The sequence below is a fragment of the Bombus bifarius genome, unplaced genomic scaffold, assembly GCF_011952205.1.
Source record: "Bombus bifarius isolate JDL3187 unplaced genomic scaffold, Bbif_JDL3187 scf7180000007984, whole genome shotgun sequence".
Classification (NCBI taxonomy): Eukaryota; Metazoa; Arthropoda; class Insecta; order Hymenoptera; family Apidae; genus Bombus; species Bombus bifarius.
Window position 1 is genome coordinate 4064879 of NW_022884367.1, and position 22826 is coordinate 4087704.

The following is a 22826-nucleotide window of genomic DNA, read 5'->3' on the forward strand; positions in this document are numbered from 1 at the left end:
AGAATAGAAAAATGAAAGGAATAAACTACAATAATAAAAACACCTCTGAGAATCGATTAATATCGTAAAATCCAATAAATAGAAACTTATAATCCCCATTTATCTACCGCTATTAATTTCTCGAGATCTACCTGTTTCAGAGCTGTGAGGCTTACGTAAAAGCATACGTAATTCGAAGATCTTCGATCGGCAGAATGGTGGTCGAACGATAGTTGAAACGGCGCGAAAGGAGCAGCTAAGCCATAATTCAAGAAAAAGGGAGGCGAGCGGGGCACAGTGGAGTGCGTCACCCATTGTCCAAAGGCGGGTGTGGTTTGTCGTTGTTGGAGCAACGCGTAGGATGATCTACCTGGGCCATACCTTGCCCACAGCCAGACTTTGCTCGTCTCTCTAATGCTAATATCGTCTCCGAAATTGTACGAAGGCGAGACATGTCTGGTCGGCGAATTTTGCGACCATAAATCCATTAGCCACGCTCGTGAAAAAGGCTCACTGACAATGGGAATGCTGGCTTGACAAACACTTACAGTTTCTTATACTTCTTTTACCCTGAAAACTTTCTAATGAACTTAGTATTGACTCGTTTCACCGAATCGTTTCCCGATCGATCCTGAATCCAGCTCTATTACACGCTCATAGATCAGTTTACTTGATAAGAAACATAGACACAGGCACGTACAAGGGCCAACTGCTTATTATTACGAGAGAACGTCTAATAAAAATTACTTCCTCGCCAGATCTAGATCAGATAATTGGCCAGATTATCGCCGGTTTTATTTACCAGGGCTGTTTCAAGCGTACAAGTTGGTTCCACGAAAAAGAAGAGCCTAGTAGGCCTTTCGAGTAGCTCTCACAAAGGCTCTCGCGACTGTCATCATCTTTATTAAGTACGCAGTACCTTTCAGCCGGAGAGCTGGATTTCCAAGTCTCTTCATCAGTCGTTCCGCTTAATCGGGCCCCGAAATCTTCCGTCCAACGAGAATTACCCAAATCATCGTTCCCCGAAAGCGGCCACCAAAAACGTGCCCATAAACTTCTCTCGAGTCCTCCGGAACAGAAACGACGTTTTCTGCATTTATGGGAGACGTGCTCCTGTCGTTGAATGACACTGCTATCAGCCAGCCAAAATCGCCCGTATCAATCTCTTCAACGGACAATTGAAATTGACACCGAGTCAAGGGGAGGAAGGTCTCACACCCGCATGCCTAAATTGTATCAGCGAATCAGTCGCGGTCCTCGGTCCATTCGGGCCGATTTCCACGATTAACGCGGTGTGCACATCCAACACCGTCATCCAATAAATTCTCAAATATTAATCACGACCTTTTTTCTTTCCTACCACCCTCGCTGGGGTTGCTTTGTGTTATTTGAAAATTTATGGCCGTTTAGACAAAAAAGAAAAAAAAGAAAAGGAAATATATTAGGATGATTTTATTGGAGCTTTTAGAGTTCGATACCTGCGTTTCTTATGATGAGCATTGTGGCAAGAATGGAAGGCTATATGGAGCGATTGATACGCTAAATAAAGCGTTTTTAAACATGAAAAATGATTTGTTTTCTACTTTTGAGTTTCAGGACGGTGGTTAAATCGAAATAAATCTTTTTGACAGATTTTGAGGTTTAGTTTCAAGTAGACGTATGAAATATAAATACAGGTTACTTACTCGTACTGCGCATTCACTGGTCAGAATCCAGGAGGTGTTCATCAAAGGTGCTGTAACAAATAAACGTAAGAATACACGATTAGTCAGTTTCACGCAATGCTAAGTTCGTGTTTCTTCAATTGTCGTAATGTTATTCAAATGAAGTTTAAGTATCTTTAAGTCGAGTGCATCGCATTTTGACACGCAATAAAAAATAAAAGATAGAAACCCGTGAAACGCCCCGACCTCTGAAGCAACTTTAGCCAAATAGTTTCTATTTTTCAGCTGAACGAAACAATGTTTTCCCTTTGCGCCAAAAATGCTTTGCTAGCAACATATTAAAAAGAAAGAGGAGAGGAAAAAGAAAGAAAAATAGATCTCATACAACGTTGCATCGTTCTTCTTCTTGGGGGCAGCACGGAGGTGTAAAACGCGGAGTTTTCTCGGCGACGTAAATGCCGTAAGCGCGATAAATTTCCCGTCGGGAAGGGAATTCCAAAAGTTTCCGATTCAAAAGACGCCGCGTGGAGAAGCGGGGATGCGAAGGCGCGGCCATGAATTATGCATGAAAGCTTCGATTCGCGGATTAAGCGAGCGCAACCCGTGGTTCTAGTGTCTATTCTTCGTCCTGAAAGCCGAAGCTAGCCAACCGGAGCTGTCCGTGGCGAATGTTGAAAGATTCGGACCGTAGAGAATGGATAAAATCGTCAAAGGGACCAGAATCTATGAAAGCATCGCCAAAACGATCCAGTTTCCTTTGAATAACTCCATCCCTGCACAACTGCTCTTACTACATCAAACAGTATCACGATCGAAATTACATTCGTCACGTTTCTGTCTTATCAGATACGTATCGAGTTGCTAAAAAATTGACTTTCCTAGTTTCAGTATTCTTCCAACAAAACGACGATGTATTTCTTCGGAACTAATTAACCCTACGTGTAACTTAATATAAAAAATAATAAGGTAATAAATATTTTACAGCGATTTCTAATATTCCCGATCGTTAAATCTTGCCAGCGTACTTCCACGAAACCATTTAGTTTCTCCTCCGCGTATCGATAACGATCGGAGGGCATTATCCTCAGAGAATAATTTATCATACGAAGAAACACCAACCATACTATTTCAAGCGGAGCCGCCGAAAAAATGTGGAACTAGCGAAGATCGATCAAAAATTTCTATCACGAATGAAGGCGAACCGGTACCGGGGACCGTTTCGGCGGCTCAACCACATCAAAAACCGATCGCGCGGGACTCCAAGACGCATCATAATTATCATGGAGCCCCGTTTGCGCGGGTGGAATACGAAGCAGCCGGGGCAGCCAGCAAGTCTCTTCTCTCTCGCGGTATCAGGCATTTCTATTTACGGCCATGGGCTCCCGGGGCCGACGAGTTATGATATTGTTTCGGCTGCTTCTCGGAATCTACGCGATCGGTGACTCGGATAAACCCAGAAAGGGAGAGAAAAAGAGAGAGGGAGCGAAATCTGCCTGCCTCCGCAACCCTATCTCGGTGCTTTCTGTACCTTCCGACCGGTTGGACCGCGGACAGAGGGAAGCGGGGTCAGACGGAGGTATACACTTTTATTTCTTCATCAGGCAACGCTCAACTTGCCTACCTTTTATGATCGTCTGACTGCTTCATCAGTTCACCAACTTTCCGAACGCTGTATGCCCAGTCAGGTTCCTGATTTCATGGTGTTCCTTCCTCTCTCCCTCTCGCTCTTTTTTCCCCATCCGTTCTATCTTCCTCGCTTCCACCTTTTTCTTTCGTCTCTGTTTTCTCTGGTTCATTGCTTGTTGCCGCGGAACGGATTTTTCTTTGTGCTCCACTGGAACGTTTGGATCGCGGATTTCACGGCAATTTGGAAATTGTTACGCGACAAGCTCGACCGCCCTTGCAACGGGCCACGAGCCGGTGAATCGCGGAAATTTTTCGTTCCACGTTCATCGAATGAAAGAATTTGTATCAACTTTACTGCTCGAGCTACGTATCGCGTTTACGGATCAAGTTTAAGGCCGAAATATCATGCCCATTCCCTTTAGAACTTGTTTGAAATGTTTGTTGTGTTAATAGAATTATGCCATTCGATCACCTGCATCGCTATTTTCACGTTCACAAATATCCTTCCGAAGGGTCTGAAGAAACGTTATATAACAAAGATATGGATCACAAGAAAGAGAATAAAAAGAAGACGACTGCGCTTCTCGTAAAATGACAAAGTTTCTTTGTACACCGATTGGATCTCCCAATATGCTAAACGAAACCAAACTATTACAACTTTTTATGTACGAGTTCCAAATGTAATGTGTACACAAGTATATTTGGAGTAACTAAACAATACAAAAATAATAATCAAAACCTCTCTGATATATCTTCCAAATTTTATAGCAGTATTTCGATTAATTTGAAAAAGACCGATCAATCTTTGCTCCCATTTGCTGAAGTTACTCCGAGTAATCGTTGTCAAAGGTTCTCAATAACTTTGATATCAAGTTAAGTAGTTAAGCTCAATTGATTAATAATTATGCATAGTAGATGATTATGGTCGAACGATTAAATTCGGAAAACAAGTTGACCGTGGCCGACTGCGCGAATCGTCGCGATAAATATCTCGGTATTTAAGAGAAGGATATCCAACTGACGAAAACGCACGTGAACCCGTCGAGGCGGCACTGTCCCTAGAAACGAAGTGCAGTAAAACGAAACAGCGATGACGCGCACACGTGTTCGACACGATTACTATTCCGCGGCCGTGCCTGTCCGGTGACTTATGTTAATGTTGTAATTATATCATCCTAATCTACCGAGTCGCCGCGTATACATAGCCTACGTGTCCACATCCTATCAAATACCCATCTTGAAAACTGCTATACGTGCCAGAATGCAAACTCCACAGTTGCGAAGCGAACTCGCGTTTCTCTGAATCTCACGGACACACTTTGCCCGTTTCAGCTTTTCAGTCTCCTTCGTTTCGTTCCGTCTATCCGCTCCTCTCTGTGTTGAAAGAACCGTCGTGTTAGGGCGGATAAGTGGTTGGAAAACCTCTGGACGGAAGTGGGTTATGTGAACGCGAAGGGGTTTGACCTAGAAAAGTTCCACCGTAGTTCGGTGGATCGTCGAAGTTCCGCTTTTGAAGAAGATCGAGCCGTTTCGAATTATTGCGCTTGCTCTTCTGCCAATAAGTTGAGACGGTTCCTCCAGTTAGAAGGAACGTATTAAGATTCTCGGTAATGAGAAGTTTCGTTAAATAACATTCCTTGGAGATCATTGTTGTAGCTATGTGATTGACGAAAAGTTTTCAATTAACCTGATTTTTAAAAGCTCGATTATCAATATTATAATTTTCGATATCGTTTATACGTAAAAAAATGAAATATACTTAAAAACTTTCAGAAATCACATTGCAAGATACATTTTTCGTACATTGACATTAACAAAAGCTACAAATATACCTACAGAAACGTTTAAATCATAATTTAACATAAAAGTATCATGTGTAACGTTGAAGTGAACTTTTCATCAATTATTCACAACTTTAAGTGCAACATAACGATACCTAATTAGCCCTGCGATTATGTTTGATCCTATCAACGTTGCCAAAGTTGTCCAACCTTCGTTGCTGGAGAACTTAAGCATAATCAAATTCCAATAATTCACGCTACCCTAACAGTTTTCCTAACCACAAAACGGGCCGTTTTAACCCTGAACAAAAGTTGATGCAGAAAAGGAGCGGTAGTTGAGAGAGCAATGGCGAATATTCGGCGGAGGGAAAGAGAGGCGAAGTTCCCAGAGAGTTATCCTAGGTTAGTTATGGCGGCGACAGTCCCCGCGCGCGGTTACAGAAGTATTTGAATGGCTGTCGGCCCTTGTAAGACGTCAAAAAGTCAAAGGGAAACCACTAAAATCAGTTAGGGATCTCAACTATGCGTGAAAGTAAGAGGGGACAAGAGAGAACAGACTCCAACGACGAGGAAGGGACTAGGAGATCACACGAAAGGATCGGCGGAGTTTATGGAAATTTTTTTTCCCTCAGAAAAGGACCGTTACACGCGTTTCGCCTATTTCCGTGGCACGACCACTTATTGGCTACATTTTGTCCTTAAGACAATAGTTTGTCGTTCTTTACGACCCCGCCGATATCTCAGTTCGAGAATTATTGTCCGGGAATGCGTGTCCTTTAGTCTGTAAATCGTGAAATATGTCCCGACCCATGCGACCTACAGGAAACGAGGAAAACGAGAAGCTGAAATCTCAATGCGCTATCAATACAACGCTGCACTTTTTCGTTACGTGTATCGTACGGAAAAACATCATCTGGATATTCTGATCGTGATATTCGTCATTGTTATTTACGTAATATATGTTGAAACGAAAACACGGTTTTTAATAATTAACCCTCTATAATTATAAGAAATAAACATTGTTCATTTCGATGATGTGATTTGGATGAAGTATACGTTTACTTTCAAGGCTGATGCAACTAAGAATTATTTTCACGAACTCATAAAATTTCATCGGTGGAAATCAATCTAGATTCACACGTTCTTATCTGAAGAACAGAAGAGGGAGAGAGACAAGATTAGCTAATTCTACACCATAAAGATCAATTAGTAACAATGGTGTTCAATCTGCTCCGCCATTGAAGAGATTAGAAAAGTTGAATGGCACGTGCCGTGCCGCATGTTTCCCTCATCGACAGCGAAACGAACGCTTCAAGTGCATCAGAATTCATTTGATCGCGTTCCAAGAACACGCGCACGATTCTGTGCAGCATGTTACCCCATACACAGCAAGGAAGGGAGAACGAGAGAACGGAAGAAGGAAAGGGACATGGCCGGTAGAGCCGCGGCGTTGCGAAGATGCGGATACATTTTTTACAAAACGTTTCTCATTCCGCGGCGCATTACTAGAGGAACGAGAGAGGGATGATGCGCGGGGAGAAGCTTGGACAAGGAGCAGGCCACGAACGGAAAAGAGGGAGTGGGAGGGAAGGCGAGCCTGAACATTTCGTGAAACAAGGAAAAATGCGACTCCACCGAGGCACGACCGCAGCATTTTTGTCTTTACAAAATTATGTATTCCGCAGGCCTCCGCCATATCTCTCAAAGCATAACAAGTTCCCTCTGTGTCTCTCTTGCCTCCCCCCACCCACCCGCCCTCCAACTCACCCCCCTCGACCCACGACCACTATTTCTTCCTTCTTCGCTCTTCTCGACTACGACCCACGAGATACCACCGTCCTTCTTTCATCTTCCACAGCTCGTTTGCTCTTTCTACCAGCCCCTCTCCTCTTCCTTTTCCGGCCGTGTGCTCGTGGATCTCCTCGTCCCATCCGCGCACACACCCACGGCGCGGCGTGCCACGTCTTTCCGCAGATCCACGTCCATCGTTTTCCTACGACGTAGAGTCCGTACGAACGCGAGCCACAGCTACCGAAATCGAATATCCTGCGGGAGGAGAAGCTCGACCGTGGGATAGTTCAGCCTGTTCATCGTGAACACCAATCCTACGCTTTGATTTTCTCGCTACCTTCTACCTGGTTAATAATCCCTTCAGCTGCCCTATACTGGATTGAAATGCTTCCATGTCTCTACCGTTGGATTGGAAGGTTCTTAAATTTCCCGAGTCTAAATCGACTCTTGGTTATGTTTGCACTGCTGTTTGTACTGCTGTTAAGTTCGTTAGACTCGAAGGGGTTTCGCTGGGTTTTTAAGTCAATTTGGTGTCGTGTTTCTTTGTCGATAATGGTCCTCATATAGTAGCAATATAGTAGAAGCATTTTATAAATTAGGGTCTTCGTCCTAATCAAGATGCATTAGTTTCGAATCTTCAATATTGTCATGATTATCGACTAGAGTCGAGTACGGCTTTTACAACAAAAATTAATGAAATATTATTTTTGTTATGTTAGTAGAAAAATTCAGTAACTTTGAATATTTCGCTGGAAATAATAAACAATCAAAAAAGATTGACCCTTATATGGAGTGGCTGTAACGTTACTAATCGTCGTAGCATTAAACAGATGCGTTGCAAGTAACTTACACTATGAATCTAGAAAGTTGTATCGAAATCTGCGTGTCACACTTGGCTAATATTCCTGTTACTGATTCATCTAAGTTGCTCAATGGTTCGCACAATATGACTTCAGCGAAGTAAGCCTTTAAGCCTACCGTCATGTCAGAGGAATCCACGATTTCATTGAGAGACGAGCCAGTTAACACGAACCACGGTTGCCACCGTAAAATTTTCGTTTCCAGATCACGGGGGATCTGGTTTACTGGCGGAGCAGCTTGGAATCGGCGCGAACATCGTCGGTTTCCACGATAGCCCATGTTGTAGTGCCTCGTAACGGTATCCAAGACAGTTCGTGAAGATTTCAGCTCTCGATCGGCCGATGTTCGAGGAATTCGACTGTCGGCCGCGCGATCGGCAATGGTAGACGTTTTGTAGGACCGTTAGACGGTTGTTGACGAGCAACTGTTTGGACATTATGCCCCGCTTCTCTGTAATCTGACCGATCTCAGCCGGTGTTCCTTACGGGGGTTGGGGCGGCTGGTCGTGTGGCGATCCATTACACCTTCCACACGGTATCTTCTCGCAGCATCTAAGACAAAGTCTCTGAAGAAGGCGAACAAGAGAAGGGGGAGAGAAAAGGTATCCGTGTCAAACGAGGAGGGCCACGGAAACTCCCCGCACCCGACGACATTGACGGATTCTCGTCGCGGGCTCGATGCGATCAACGCCATGCCGATCTATCATTCCATTCGAACAGTGCTCGCCAACTCCTATTAGAGTGAATGATCGCGTGGAACGTTTCTTTATGCTATTCGAGGGATTGTCTCGTTACTTAACAGAACATACAGCGCGCGGTTACAACGGTGATACGATCTCCAGAGATAGTGCAAGGTCTTGCACGAAGGTAAACGAATAGTGGAATGAAACAATTTGGAGAACATTGACATCGACTAATCGAAAAGTTTGACTTTCATTTGCGATCGTAGATAATCCCAACGAAATTTCAAAATTGTATTTGTTCCTTCGGAATTACTATATCACTGAAATAAGTTTCAAACGTTTTATTCGACGAATGGTAATCTAATAAAGACATTGCTGAGTATCCCAAAATTTCATGCCTTTTGGAGATTGAGAAAAGCGAAAGAATGAAGTTTGAACATAAATGATTCAGTTAGCATGTGGTGGATTAAGAACACAAGCTACGCTTTCTGCAATAAATAAGAATTTCATTAAAACTTTTGTGAAAGATAACGCCTGATATATTTTAATGACGCTGAATCGAAAACACACGAAGCCATTTGCGGTGTTAATATTTTCTGAAATCTTATTCCTGGGTCCCTACTGTCAGTCATTCTCGTCAGAAAAGCACGTCGTTAATCGGACCCAAAAACACACCTAACGAAAATCCTGATTCCCGGGGATTTTCAAATTTCATAAACAACGTTCGTTGAAACACGATATTTGCGGCTGTTATCGTCCCGTGGTATCTCCGTCTAACCTCTCGAAATTTCATGAAAAAAGCAATCGCCGCGAGGACCCGTTGTAATTCGCGATTGGCCTCGTCGAGGAACGACTTTATTGGAGCTCCATTAAACGGGAAAAGCAGCGAACATCGTGCACGTATATGACCGTCATAAATCGATCGTTGCGCAAATTGCCTTGGCCCAACATCTGGCATCGTGTTTGCCTATCAGTCGGATCACATTCAACGGCGGTGAAGGACAGAGGAACCGGGAGGAGATCAGAATTCGATAAAACCGCTCCAGACCCCGGTGTAAAGTGCTTTACCGCGCTCCGGAGCAGGAGGTAAATTGCGCGTAGTGCTGCGTTCGGATCTTGTAGGAACGAGTTTCGCATTTTACAGGCGTGTGATCGTTCTACTAAACGACCAATCGAATCGTACTGGATCCCCCGTTTATTCGCTCCTCGAATGGATCCGTTGTCGGGCTATTTACTCTTCGAGCCACGAAGAACGAACGCGCGAGCAACTCTGTTCTCCGTGGTCGTCCCGTCGTGCTTTTCTTACGCGCCAATGCGTCATGGCCACGGCCACGTTAACGTTCGTGTTTTCTGAAGATGTTGCTTGCCTTTGGATAGTTCCTTCAATGGGCTATGAGTAATGCTCCGAAGAACATTTTTCTGGCTGTCCTCCTCTCGATTGCCCGCATCTCTCCCACAGATTCCACGCTTTGCTGGAATTAAGTTCGCCGAATGCGGGAACATCATATTGGATGAAACGTCGGTTTACGTCGATAAAGGGTTGTTGTCAGACAGTTTCAATTATATTGCGTTTAACTTTATAATTTTTTCTGCTATTTTCTTTCATTAGCGCGAATGAGTTTTATGCTTATGAGTTTTATATCATCAGACAAATATTTCTTACAAATTAGATACTCGACAAAATGTTTGATTTAGTGTGGCTAATTGATAAGAATGAAACATACAAAAATTCCTAAATCAGCCTACTGTCACAAACGTGGAAAATTGATTTACTTTTATCGAGTTTTCAATTCTTTGCGCTTCTATTATTCGTCTCACTTATATAGATTGACAATTATAACTGGAATTTAGAAATACACAATATCATTCATGATATAACTTTTCACTTCGATGTCCATAGAAATTTTGTATGAAAATAATATCACAGAAAATATGTTGCATCAACCGTTACCATAAAAGGAAGCGTTATATTTATATGGATATAATTACCGGGCGCAAGAAACTACCTATTTGCCTCTTTATTACTTTCAGACTCCAGTCGACTTGACTTTCTGTAACATCGTAGCGAAAACGATGTTTAATTAACAGTAACATCAGCTCGTAATTACTTATTGCGTATTTTAATGTATTCCCCGCGTAAAAAGATTCCAGCAGGTCTAGCACGGTTTTTACGAAACTGTCCTGTGATCCAGGCTAACCGATAGCGTCTAACTTCTACTAGCCGATCGTTAGATATACGGAAACTTTAACGTGGTTCAGCATCACGGCAGTCAGTTATAAGATAGCGACACTATATGATAGTCGCGATGCTCGTTCGAATTTCAATTTTACACAACAGTGTTAATCCACTCGTTGCTAATTGGAAAATTAGTTTGGGCATACGCGAGCAGATCGGCGAATCTGATGGTGATTCGAGGATTCGAAGAACGTCACGAACCTTTTATCCCTTTCTGTTTTGGCTCGCTTGAACCCTGTGAGAAAACGTTCAATTAGCTACGAATGAGAATCGACAGGACGTCTGAAATGACCGTCATAAAGTCTTCGACGAATTATCGTGTTTTCAGGATCCAGTTGAGTCCTCGAAGCGAGAGGCTATCGATAGAGATTGGTATCGGGGAGTCGATTTAAGGTCATGCCCGGAATTCCTGATGATTCTATTTCAACCTCGTTGCCTTTCCAGCCTGATCCTGGCCCATCTTTATGTCATCAGCTTTCTCGATAACTATACCGGGCCATCCCATCTCCTCGACTAATAAAAGTCTCGATTTTAACAGCATGACGGTTCTACTACGGTTCTGATATGTTGATACGTCAAGAATAATGGCTTTAACAGGGTACACTGGTTTTAGACTATTCGAAAGTTTAGTATTCGGGCTTTCTTGTTCTTCGAGTCGATGATAAGTTCTAAGCTCAAAGGTATTTGAGTTTAATTTATATGTTTCTCGCGGTACGTACAATTGGTAAATCTCGTCGCATAAAACGCAGCAAAAGAATTATTATGAAATACTGGAAACCATTATGTAACTCAACCTATACTCTCGAAGATCATCTGTGATCCAACAATATTGAACAGTAACAACGTTGGTATTTTAAAGACAACGTTCTGCAAATAGATTTATAATGGTCAAAGACACACTCTATAAATTATGTTTTACGATACCAAAAGAACCATAGGCGCTAAAAAATCAAATTAAGCGTCAGAACGAACAAATTAACGCAGATTGGAGGTTTGAGCAGATCAGCGCGCGAATAGGCCACGTGCAGAGGTGGTCGGGGCAACATAGACAAGCGTCCATTAACAATTATAATAAAAGAGCCGGCGTGCGGACACCAGAGGAGACGAACTCTGCTCGGTCCAGGGATAATTTTAATTTAAACAAATGGTCAAGAGGGCGGCATCTTTGTCCGCGTCTTGTATTATTTATGCCCGACTACTCAGAGTGCACGTGCGCCGCTGTGTCATCGGCGGGACGGGTGCGTTGCCTCGTGTCGTGTCAATGTTTTCCTGAACCCACCAGGTATACGACGTACCTGCCCGACGTATTCTCTCTATCTCTCCTACTTGCTTCTTCGTTGTTCTCCCCCCTCCCCTTGTCATCTCTTCGTCGTTCTCTGCCCCTTTTGCCCTGATTTATGCGATTGCGACTAGAGATGCCTCCTCCGCTCATTAGCAACTGGGTTCTTGACCCCTTCGCTCTTCATGGTTAGACTTTGCACTGTTTACAAGGTAAACAGTGTTCCCAATGTCTTTGAATTTTTTGTTTGAATCAAAAGAGAATTACGTATATGGTCAAGGGAATTTGGAAAAAGTTTGCTAATTATTTCGAGAAGGAATTCTTGGTACATGATTGGCAAACTTGAAATTCAAATTTAACGATAGAATTATATACGTATAATTTTGATTGTGATCACTAGGTCGCAAATTCTTATGCAATTTCATACTTTCACGAACATAACTAAGGAAAATGTAATACTTTACGTATATCTTTAAAGTTTGAGGTTACCGATGGAAAACTTGTAGTTTGAAAAATGAGAATAAAATGAAATAATCGAAAGAGTTTCGTTAGTGGAACAGTTCTCTACAGTATCAATATAGAGCTACAAAATCAAATTTTACCAAACTCTATAGTTATATTCTCGGTACTTTTTTTGGAAGTGATTCCGACGAATCGGATATAAAATTAAAATTTGGAAAATAGGTTGCTCAAAGTATATAATCTGTATTGGGTTTGTTGCGCGTCACCGATGACGTGATGAAATTTTCAGATCGCAAAGAGACGCCGATAAGGGGACACGAGGTTCGCAATTTGCGGGGAAATGAAGGAGTTAGGCCGCTCGTTGCAGGCCGAAGCGACCGTTTGACATTCCAGTCGTTGTTATTATCGGCAGACCGGCGGATCTGGAGGGACTCTGATGACTCAGAGCTACCGAGCCGTTCTGCTAATTTTTCAATTTATTCCTCCAATTACGCCGGGTACGCGATACGCCGACAATTGGCCGTTATTAGTTTCGAAACGCGACGTTCAGGCCGGGGTTTCCGTCGTCAGAACGAATTCGCAACTTACGAAGCTCTGACGTCTTCTACCACTCCTCAACCGCTTCTAGCAAACTTTCCCTTCGGCGAAATTTGAAAGAACCTTCTTACAAGTTGCAGCAAATTTTTTGTTAACAATAAAATTGTTAGGTTTTCCTAGCAAGTTAATTTTTGAAAGTTTTTTAAACAGATGAAATGTCTTAATTTAGAAGATGGTAATATTTCCGCAATTTTCTGAAAATTTACTACTAGATGAATTCTTGAGTACATCAATTCTTCTTTGCAACATTTTTCTAGAAAGAAATTGTGTATGTTAAATATACACTACGATTTGCAAACTTGCAATCCAAACTTGCAAACTGACCCTTCCACATTGTCCATTTATTGTAATTTATCATTCTATCCGACGAATAAATCACGTAAAGGTTTCACAACCCACTTAACGCACCAATCATTTACGACATTAGCAAAATAAAAATCTAAAAAGGTCCGATACTAGAATACAAATACGATACAAATCATCCAAAAGCTATCAAATATTAACTAATCATTCCTAGTCTCTCGCTTATCGTCGCACGTTCAAACTATTATCATTGACAACCACTTAAACTCAGAATTCTTCCATTTAGAATCTTAGATCTTGGAGAACTGCATGGAGGACCAATGGCCTCGCGAGAAGCACGGAATCTTCGGGAAAAAGATGCAAAAAGTGTTGGACGCGGTCGCGGTCGCGAAGAAGTGGAAGAAGCATCGCGAACGCGAAAGGAAACAAATAGGGGAAAAAGGCGAAAAAACGAAAAGGAAAAGAAAGAAACGAAGAAAAAGAGAGAGAGAGACATTTGCTCGAAGAGTAAGCGGGTCTCGTGAGGAGCGAGAAGGACGGTGAGAATAGCTGAAATCACGATGTGGATGGAGCAAGATCCATCCAGTCGGCAAAGGAGAAAGAGAACAAGCGTGAGCTGGAAGGAGGGGGGCGAGCGTGTCCCGAGCTACCACGCGGCGTCTATAGGCCCTTTGATCTTTGCCGCTCTTCGCTTCTGCCTCGCTCTATCGACACTTCATACTTCTACGGCTGATCGCAGCCATAAAACATTATACCAGGGCTCGGCAGAGAACCGCGAGACCTTCGTTCGACGGTGCCCCATTGTGTCCGCCCAGTGCACAACCTCTGCCCGCCTTTCCTCGCTCCCCGCGAAACCGTCATCACGAAACCTAGCGAAATAATTAAAATGCGACGCTCCATCGAAAAGCCAGCAACCCGAGTTTTTATGTTCCTCTCCATCGCGGACTGAATGTCTGCAACGGTAGACCTTTTCTCGAAGACCTGTCCTGTTGCAGGTGCGAAAAGTATTAGAGAGAAGCGTGAAGATGATGTTTGTTAACGAAATTGGCGTACGTCGTTGGAGTATTTTTGGTAATAAGACGGGGTAATCGGGGAATTTTAATGGACAGCGAAATCTGTTTACGCTGTTCATGCTTTTGTTGGCTCGATGGTTAGTGCGTTTTGCGTATAAATTAATACGATGCTTGTAGATTTATCTATCTCTAATAGGATTCAAAGTTTGCTTACGTAATTTCATATGATTTTTCCTTCTATAACTTGATCATTAGTTTTACACAAATTGATTAAATAATAAATTGATTGTTTAAAAAGTACTGATACGGTGTCCTCCTACGAAGTGATTTGTATTTATCTTCGCATGTTATATAAAAACTTTTGAAACCTAATAACGTGTTATTTATTATATTTTGCAGAACATATACGTTGTTCGCTATTTCGTCACTAAAAATTTTCATTTTTAGAGACAATTGTTCAATGATTGTTATGAAATATAATCAATATTATAATTAGTATTTTGGTTATTGAATACCAAATAACAATTAAAATCATATCAGAAATCAGTTCGTCAGAAATGTAATTTCCTTGTTCGTACGTCGCTTATTGTCAGTATCAGTTGAACGATAGCTTCCGCGAAATAGCAAAGAATTGCCTGCGAGTTTTTGCTGTACAACTTTTACCTGTGGAAATAGCGTTGAATTTATGGGCTATTAATATCTGTAATGCTGCGGCTACATAGACACAGACGTATCTATTAATAGGGCCAGCAAAATACTAGCGTGCACCGCAGTTAACGCACCCACCACGCTCAAGAATGATAAAGTTGGCTGTCGCTCGCACTCTATCATGTTGTTAAGACCGAAGGTGCGACATTTCTGCGGCTGGTTTGAACGTTACTCTAAAATAACCGGATCCGAAGAGAAAAAATTGTTACGACTTCCATCTCGAATTGCAGAATTTATTCCGCCGGCAAGATTCATACGATCTCTATTATACACGATTTCTTTTCATTCCACGTTTAAATGACGTTTCATAACATGAAACATCACGCGAAACGTTGCAAAACGTCGATTACACGTCGCTGATTCGATAAATATATACTATACAATCTTTATTTTTTATTACGATCCAACGATCGTTTTTAATGGAAATTCGTTTAATTGGAAAATAGAGAGGAAAGAAGTATGAGATCTTGCCGTGAACGTCGTCGAAAGAAAGATGAAAGACGTCGATGGAAAGATTTTGTTCGATATTTTACGACGTGGCGCATTCGTGGTCCGCGACCTCGAGAAACACGCTAGGTCGGGTCATTAAGAGGCCACGAGGACTTTTGTTTTATAGAGGGCTCTACGGTTTAAAGGAGATAGTATCCTTCGAACAGGGAAGGTCAGCCGAATTCAAACGGCCGTCTGAAAAGGTCCTTCTTTCCCGAGAAGTGGCCCGATCGTGTTACACCGGCATTTCGGGCCTCGTATCATGGTAATTATCCATCCTCTTGACTATGGAGACACTTTGGATTGGGTTACACTTGTTGGTTTATGCAATTAGTGGGCATCATTTTTTACGCCTGCGAAATAAATTCTACCTCTTGCCATACGTTCGTGCAGAATTCTAAATTTCCAATTTGTATTAAATTTTAAGACTTTCTGTAGACATTGTATATTTGTTTTTAATTATTCTTATTCTTTCGATATCCATTTCACTACTTAATTCGTTTTACCATATCACCTGATTTATTTCTCTCTTATTAATTAGTCTTGAGAAAAATACAATAGTTGTTAACAAGCTTGTTCCCTTCGTCTATGCTTTATATCAAAAATTCATTTCTTTTTAAGTTGGAAATTGGTAGTTTGTATTACACAATAAGACAATCAATCGCAGATCCTTCGTATCTTGTTATTTATGAGTTTCTAGTAATATAGTGAATCGCCTGTTTATATGAAATTTTCATTTCCAGCATCTTATCGTTATACGTATCTATCAATTAAATCTATCAATTATGCAACTAACCGAAAAGCTAAAAGCATTTCTATAACATCCATTAATCCACTAATAATCTATCCGAGGTGTATCACATTATATCATCTTGTCCCTTGCCATATCCTGCCTGTTTTTCTTTTCAATTGTACGTCAGAGCCGAAGCAAAGCGATAGAGACCGTAGAAGCCATCAATTGTATCCACAACCTCTCCCTTTCGTTGATTAATCGATATTTCTGAAAACGCCCATGGGACCCGAACTCATCTTTCTCGGTCGTCTCGGGAGACTCAGGAGGGACACGAATCATACTGTTACGGATACGATCCGTTAATGACCGAATTAATTTTTCCATGCGACGACGAGTCGTACACACGCCCGAGAAGAGAACGACAGAGACGGAGGATAGAGAGCGTTATTAATTAACTTGATAGACCATAAATAAAGCTCGACCCGCCCCCTCCACCAACCGCCTCCACCACTCTCTGGAGACGAATATAAATAAATAAATGTCTCCGCACGATGCGTTATGTTAATTGGGGCGTTGTCTCACAGCATTCGCACGCACCTATTCTCATTAGCCTTTTACTATCGAACAGGACTCGTTACATTTATTTTATAACCGCGTTCCTCTTCCGGTCCCAGCATGAGTTACCATCCCACTTACGATGTCGTGTTGCACGTTTATTAATGGTTGCAGCTTTTCTTTCTTCCATGTGTCGATCAGTTCACTATCTCGTTGGTGGTTCTCGTTGCGAGAATGGAATTAGATTTTTACATAACTTTTAACATCTTGAAGATTGCAAACACAGAGTTTTTGATAGCGTAACTTGTTTTTAAGAAGTAGTGGACCTATCGATGGAGTTACACAGATATAATGAGGTTTATATTTTCTTAGATTTTTTCAGTATAAGTAGTATTAAAATGGTGTTTAATATATTAGATAATTTATACTTACTTAGTAAACGATTGTTTTCTCAGCAGATTACTTTCAACCTATTTCAAGTTTTTAAGTTGTTCTCAGCACTCTAATAAACAGAGTAATACTTTGCGGGACTACTTACAAGAATACCCTATAAAGAAGAATTATAGTAAATCTCTATTTATTAGGACGAATTGAACTTCTATCAAATAAATTCTTTTATTTGAATAAAAAAACGTAATGGACAGAATCAATGAATGTCTATTACATAAACCGTTTATCTTCAGACATCCAGATAAATAGAGCATTCATTTGTATTTACATCACATAAATAAATTCTTTCAGAACTATTACGCTTTTAGATTTCAGTTACATAACATAACATATGGTAAGAATAACAGTAACCTAAGCTGCAAGTAACTTACACAGGTCTTTGATCCGTTAATATCTTGGATTTATTGAAGACACGTGAGACACTATTATTTCGCTGGTTAGAAGAATTACTAGTTGACAAGGATCGACGAAAGATCGTGGAATCGCAACGCGTACACGGAACGCAAGGGAATTCGGCGATGGCCTGAGAAGTGGCAAGTAACGACTCGCGTCAAAAACGCGACAGATCGTCGTGCATCAAGCGTGGCCGTAACAGGCGCTTCGCGACGCGCTCGTTACGAGTCGGCCTTGTTCTGATCCACGTTGCATTTAGTCAGGACCACCCTGTATCCGCAAGACGCATCTGCCCACGTACGTGGACCGCTCCCGACGAGAATATTTATACAGCCATTGTCCCCGAATCTGGCGCCGATAACTCAGTCTAATTATGCGCGCGCACCGAGATGGATCGCTAGAAAAAGTACAATAGAAAAACGGAACGCTTAAAAATTTGGAAACAGATAGAGATCCTAAGAAAGAATAAAGAAAGAAACGTTTCACTCCATCGATCTTACCATATTTGAATCGTCAATAGTGATAATTAAAATAATTGTCTATCGAATCTGTACTTCTGTAATTATATTACCAAAAGTTTAGTAGCAACTAAACTGTCAAATATGTATATATATATATATATATATATATATATATATATATATATATATATGTACATACAGCGTATGTTTTTTCTAAATCATATAAAAATTTTCGTACGTAGAATTGAACAATAACAAACTCAAATAATGACAATAGATTACAGATACGAATGTAATAATACATTGACATGTTTACTGTATTAATTTTTCTTATGTTGCATTCGTAAACATGACAACGAAATCTAGCTTTTACTGTGTAGGTTAATATCAAAGAGAGGGTACCTGATATTTCACGTTGCTATCGGCTAAATATCAGTCCATATGCAGCAATCAGCTCACAGCACAAACACACATATACACATACTCATACACTGAACATTTTAAAAAACATCACAAATTTTATATTCAATCGCGAGAAAATTCTACGTGTCATCAATATCCTCGCCATCTTAGAAATGACGTTTCGCATCTTCGACGTTTGATGTGATTGGTCATTTACAATTATAGCGTCGCTACTAGCGGCGGGCCCATTTGAATTTTAAATTCAAAGCGGTTCGTAGTTTCTCACTGTGTATTAGAAACAGCAAAATTATTTCAAATAATTCGGAATATTTAAAACTCTTGAAATTCTTAGTAAGTATAAGAAACGCAAAGATAAAAATGTCTATTATGCATATAATTCGTAGAAATATATTGTATAAAGTATTTCAAGTGGAATACTGTTTGTAATATTTTATTTAATAGACGAAACAATTCGTCGTTTAGGTTTTTATTTCTTAAATTGTGTTCATAAAACAATGAATTTGCATAAATATCCGCGGACCATCGGTAAGTTTTGAATTTTGTCTCGAATTTCTAAGTTTCGATAACTCTTGAAAGTATCGAGACTCCTGAAAATCTTAACAAGTTTCACATTCTCCTATTCGAATTACGTATTATTTATTCCCATTAATTCAAATACTGGAGGTACAACTGAATTACGTGAACGATTTCGTCGAATCAACTCAATTTTTCTGTTTACCAGGTTAACAGAATAGAACTGTTAGCGACTATGAAGCAAGCATTGCACCAACAGTTTAATAGAGCTCTCTCGTGCATCGATGATGCTCGAGGTTGATCAACAAAGGCCAAGCTGCTGCGTCGAAACATAATGGATCATTTTCGCGGCTGTCGAAAGCCATTAAACGGCTCATCATGAATTTCACAGGCCGTTCAGGCAATCTGTAATAATATCGTCGATCGAGCAGCACACGTAACGACGATCGGCCGTATCTGGACCGTGCCCGATTCGTAATAAACTGCGATCAACGACTATGTGTGTCCGTTGCGGACGTGTCCGATCGCGATAGCCGGTTTTAGCGCTACGGACAACACTGCTCCGCGTTCTTTGAAAAACCTTCGATGATCATTAAATTATATCGCGAGTGGGTTGTCCATTTGGATTCGTCTGGGATCGATATCCAGAATGACTTTCTGATTCCTCCGGCGACGATTTCGTCGTTGGGAACACATTTCGCGAAGCTATCGAGTCATAAAAGCAAATTATATGTACTTGGATTTTGCAAGGCCAATCAGGTTTGTCCTATCAGCTTCGGAAAAGCTGTTGTTCAAGATAATGTCGTTCACTAGCTATCGTGTACGAGTATATACTATATCTACATATTTGACGAATGTCGAATAATATTCGTTCTTTTATGCAATTTTGTACCTGTACATATCGAATTCCTCTATTTATAGGTCACAAAGTGGTACTTAAGAATATGTAGGTTGCTTTGATATTTTACAAAATCCTCAACTTAAAAAGGTACGAGTATGTATAAAGTAACGACTATAGTGAGTAAGATAATATAATATTAATATAATAGTCGAATGAATATTCTCATTGAACACCATATATTTTGTATAATATATTATATGTTCGTACGATACCATAAATTAAAACCTTTTTTTAATCAAATGGATAAATATGCAAATTAATTCAAATATAAGAGAAAACGTGGAACCAGTGTGAAGTATCTATGAATACAAATATTAGCTTCATAGTTGGGAAATGAACACAAATTGCAGTAGACTCTCTGTAGACGGAGCTATTTACTTCCGCACAATAGCTTGCATTTCTACAATTTTCGATGTTCAAACGATCAAATAACACGCTGGGGTCGAGAGATCAGAATCATTGGCTGAGGGTCAACGACCATATTATGCGTTGGCTCGCTGGTCGCGTTAGATTAGAATCGTTTATCGTCCATCAATGAGAGGAAGTTCTCTCTGCGATCAACGGGATGAACTTCAACCAGAAACGACTTCAGGGTTCAGTTGACTGATCGGGAACAAACTTCTGCACCGAGAACGAAGGTGAAGTCCGCTATGAATTGCTGCCTTTATAAAATTTAGACAAATTAAAATTGGATTTTTCTTGTAAGCAAATAAAATGAAAAAATAAAATTGCTTCAGGTAATTTATTTTAAGTAAACTGTAGTCGTACGCACGCAATCAAACAAGCATATTGAGTGCAGTCGAGGTGAACGTAACATCGAAAAGCGGATGCCTGTCGAAAAACTGGTTATTTCAGGGGAACAAGCGTCGACACGAGACGCATGCAGCTTAATTCCATCAAGTGAGCTGGGCCAACGCGCCGGAAGCAGGTTTTATGGGAGCGCACATGTTAACTGAGACAGATCAACATTAATTTCAATAGCACGCGCTCGGTAATGATAACAAACAATTAAGCGAAGTCAAGTCGGCTCGCGGCATGAGATCATCGATGGTGTGAGGGTGTCAGAATTAAATGACACGTAGATGGCGTGTGCTGCCATTACACTCGTTAACGCTCCTCCGCTAACGTAACTAATAGATTATGAACTCTATGAATTAATAGCATCGTCACTGAAACGGTTCTCATTTCTCCGCTTCGAGATGAAGCATCTATCAATCTTCTTTTTAAATTAACATCATATTCGATCGATTTCTCTTTTCAAACAGACCTCTAAACATGTAGATTATTTACTTGTCACGTTGGCAAATACTCGTACATACAATTTTTTTTTTAACTCGTTAATCATGTTCCAGAGTTTTAATAAGTATTCTGAACTCTTAAGATCTTATATTCTTATATTTAACACCTTATACATATCATATACGCACAAAGACAGTTGCAATGACGCAATTATATCTTGTGACACGCATCGTATAGCCGATAATTAAAAAGTTAAGAAAACTGATATTATCGAAACGAATGCGAAACAACCGTGACGGAAGATCGTCTCTCAATGAATGCAACATGAACAGAGCTCAAACGTCTCAATCTTGCAAGCTGAAAAATTTGCATGAACCACGTAGCAGAGAGACATCTGCGCGACAAGCATAATTACACTGTAGGATCGAAGTAATGCAATTACAGATAAGACGATATTGTGCACAGCTGGTTCTAAACCGAGCATCAATCAGATATTGAGAACCGCGTTTGGACGGCGTAAAATAAAACACTACGGTGGATCAATTAGCGAATGACTGCCGCGATAATATCCTGTCTGGAGCGTTGGCCGACTCCGTTCGGTGCAGCGGCAGCAGATCTCCCGGACAATGATGTCATCGTGACATCATAACGTCATTCCGATATACCCTTCGTAACTTGTTGCACTGATCTCGAATGATCGTAACGAATGATATCGTTGCCAATTTTTCTTTCTTTTTTTTTTGTTTTTTTGTTATACATACTGTTTTACTTATTCGTTCGATTGTGTTACGAGTATCGGATCTTAATTACGTATAAGAATATCTATGCGGTTGTCGGATGTTTGATATTTATTAGTATTATTCTCCTCCTTCGAAAGTTTGACAATTTATTATTTCTTGATATACTGAGATTTACCTACGTGGTGTGAGATATAGATTACTGATCCCTAGATCAAAATATCGAAAAATTTAAATATTGAATATTCGAACATTTTTAAAAGTCACACTAAAATTTTGAAGCATTATTACAGTCTCCGTGTTTCCAATATACGAATAATTACTCGTTTAAATATCTCTGCACGAATATTGTTAGTCTTTGATTTACACGTATTCAAAAAAGTATTGTAAAAATTCATTTCATTTTGGAATTGTACTTCGGTATACATGATATCATCTATCTCTTCTTAAGAAAAAATATGAAAATGAAATTTTGAGTAAGTGAGAGGATCATTGGAAGAGAAATGAAATCAGCATCGGTGGAATAGCGAGGCTAGAAGAAGCTGCGAATGCACTTAGCACCCCGATCACGCAGTATGGGACACGCGTGCGTGCACGACGTAATTATGGTGACGCGTGGGCCAAGACGCCAGTGCATCAAAGACTGAGAGCGAGAGTGTTTGTCGTTCATTAACTTCTTGCCACTGAAAGAACGGAAAGAAAGGAAGAGAGAAAAGGCGTCTGATAAAGTCTGGTCCGAGTCAAGATCCTCTCCGTCCTCTCCTCTCTTTTCGTGACCTTTTAAATACGAGCCGCGTGGGATTCGCGGATTTAAAAGCAAGGAAACGCGTCGCAAGTTTTGCCGGAGTTGGAAGAAAATCAGCTAGTAACGCCTTCCTGTAGCTTTAGCTGAAATATTTTCGGGCATTCGCTGATTTCAGAAGAATTCTAGCGTGTGAACTGTTGAAACT

The 22826-nt window shown here is 40.8% G+C and overlaps 1 protein-coding gene across 5 annotated transcripts in view; it reads right to left on the bottom strand.

The window, feature by feature from the left end:
- LOC117204842 overlaps nt 1–22826 on the bottom strand; it is a 92786-nt gene that overhangs the window by 12380 nt on the left and 57580 nt on the right. The window contains exons 1-6 of one of the 5 annotated variants that reach the window (XM_033442629.1): nt 18466–18633; nt 17581–17999; nt 17192–17306; nt 16802–17085; nt 1665–1714; nt 899–1092 (exon numbers count right to left, since the gene is read on the bottom strand). In XM_033442629.1, coding sequence (XP_033298520.1) covers nt 899–1092; nt 1665–1714; nt 16802–16811 — 254 coding nt within the window. In that variant the 5' untranslated portion in view covers nt 16812–17085; nt 17192–17306; nt 17581–17999; nt 18466–18633. Of the gene's footprint in view, nt 1–740; nt 1206–1664; nt 1715–16801; nt 17086–17191; nt 17307–17580; nt 18000–18465; nt 18634–22826 lie in introns of those variants that run through there. The other 4 variants (XR_004487139.1, XR_004487140.1, XM_033442627.1 and 1 more) reach the window with 4 other exon arrangements.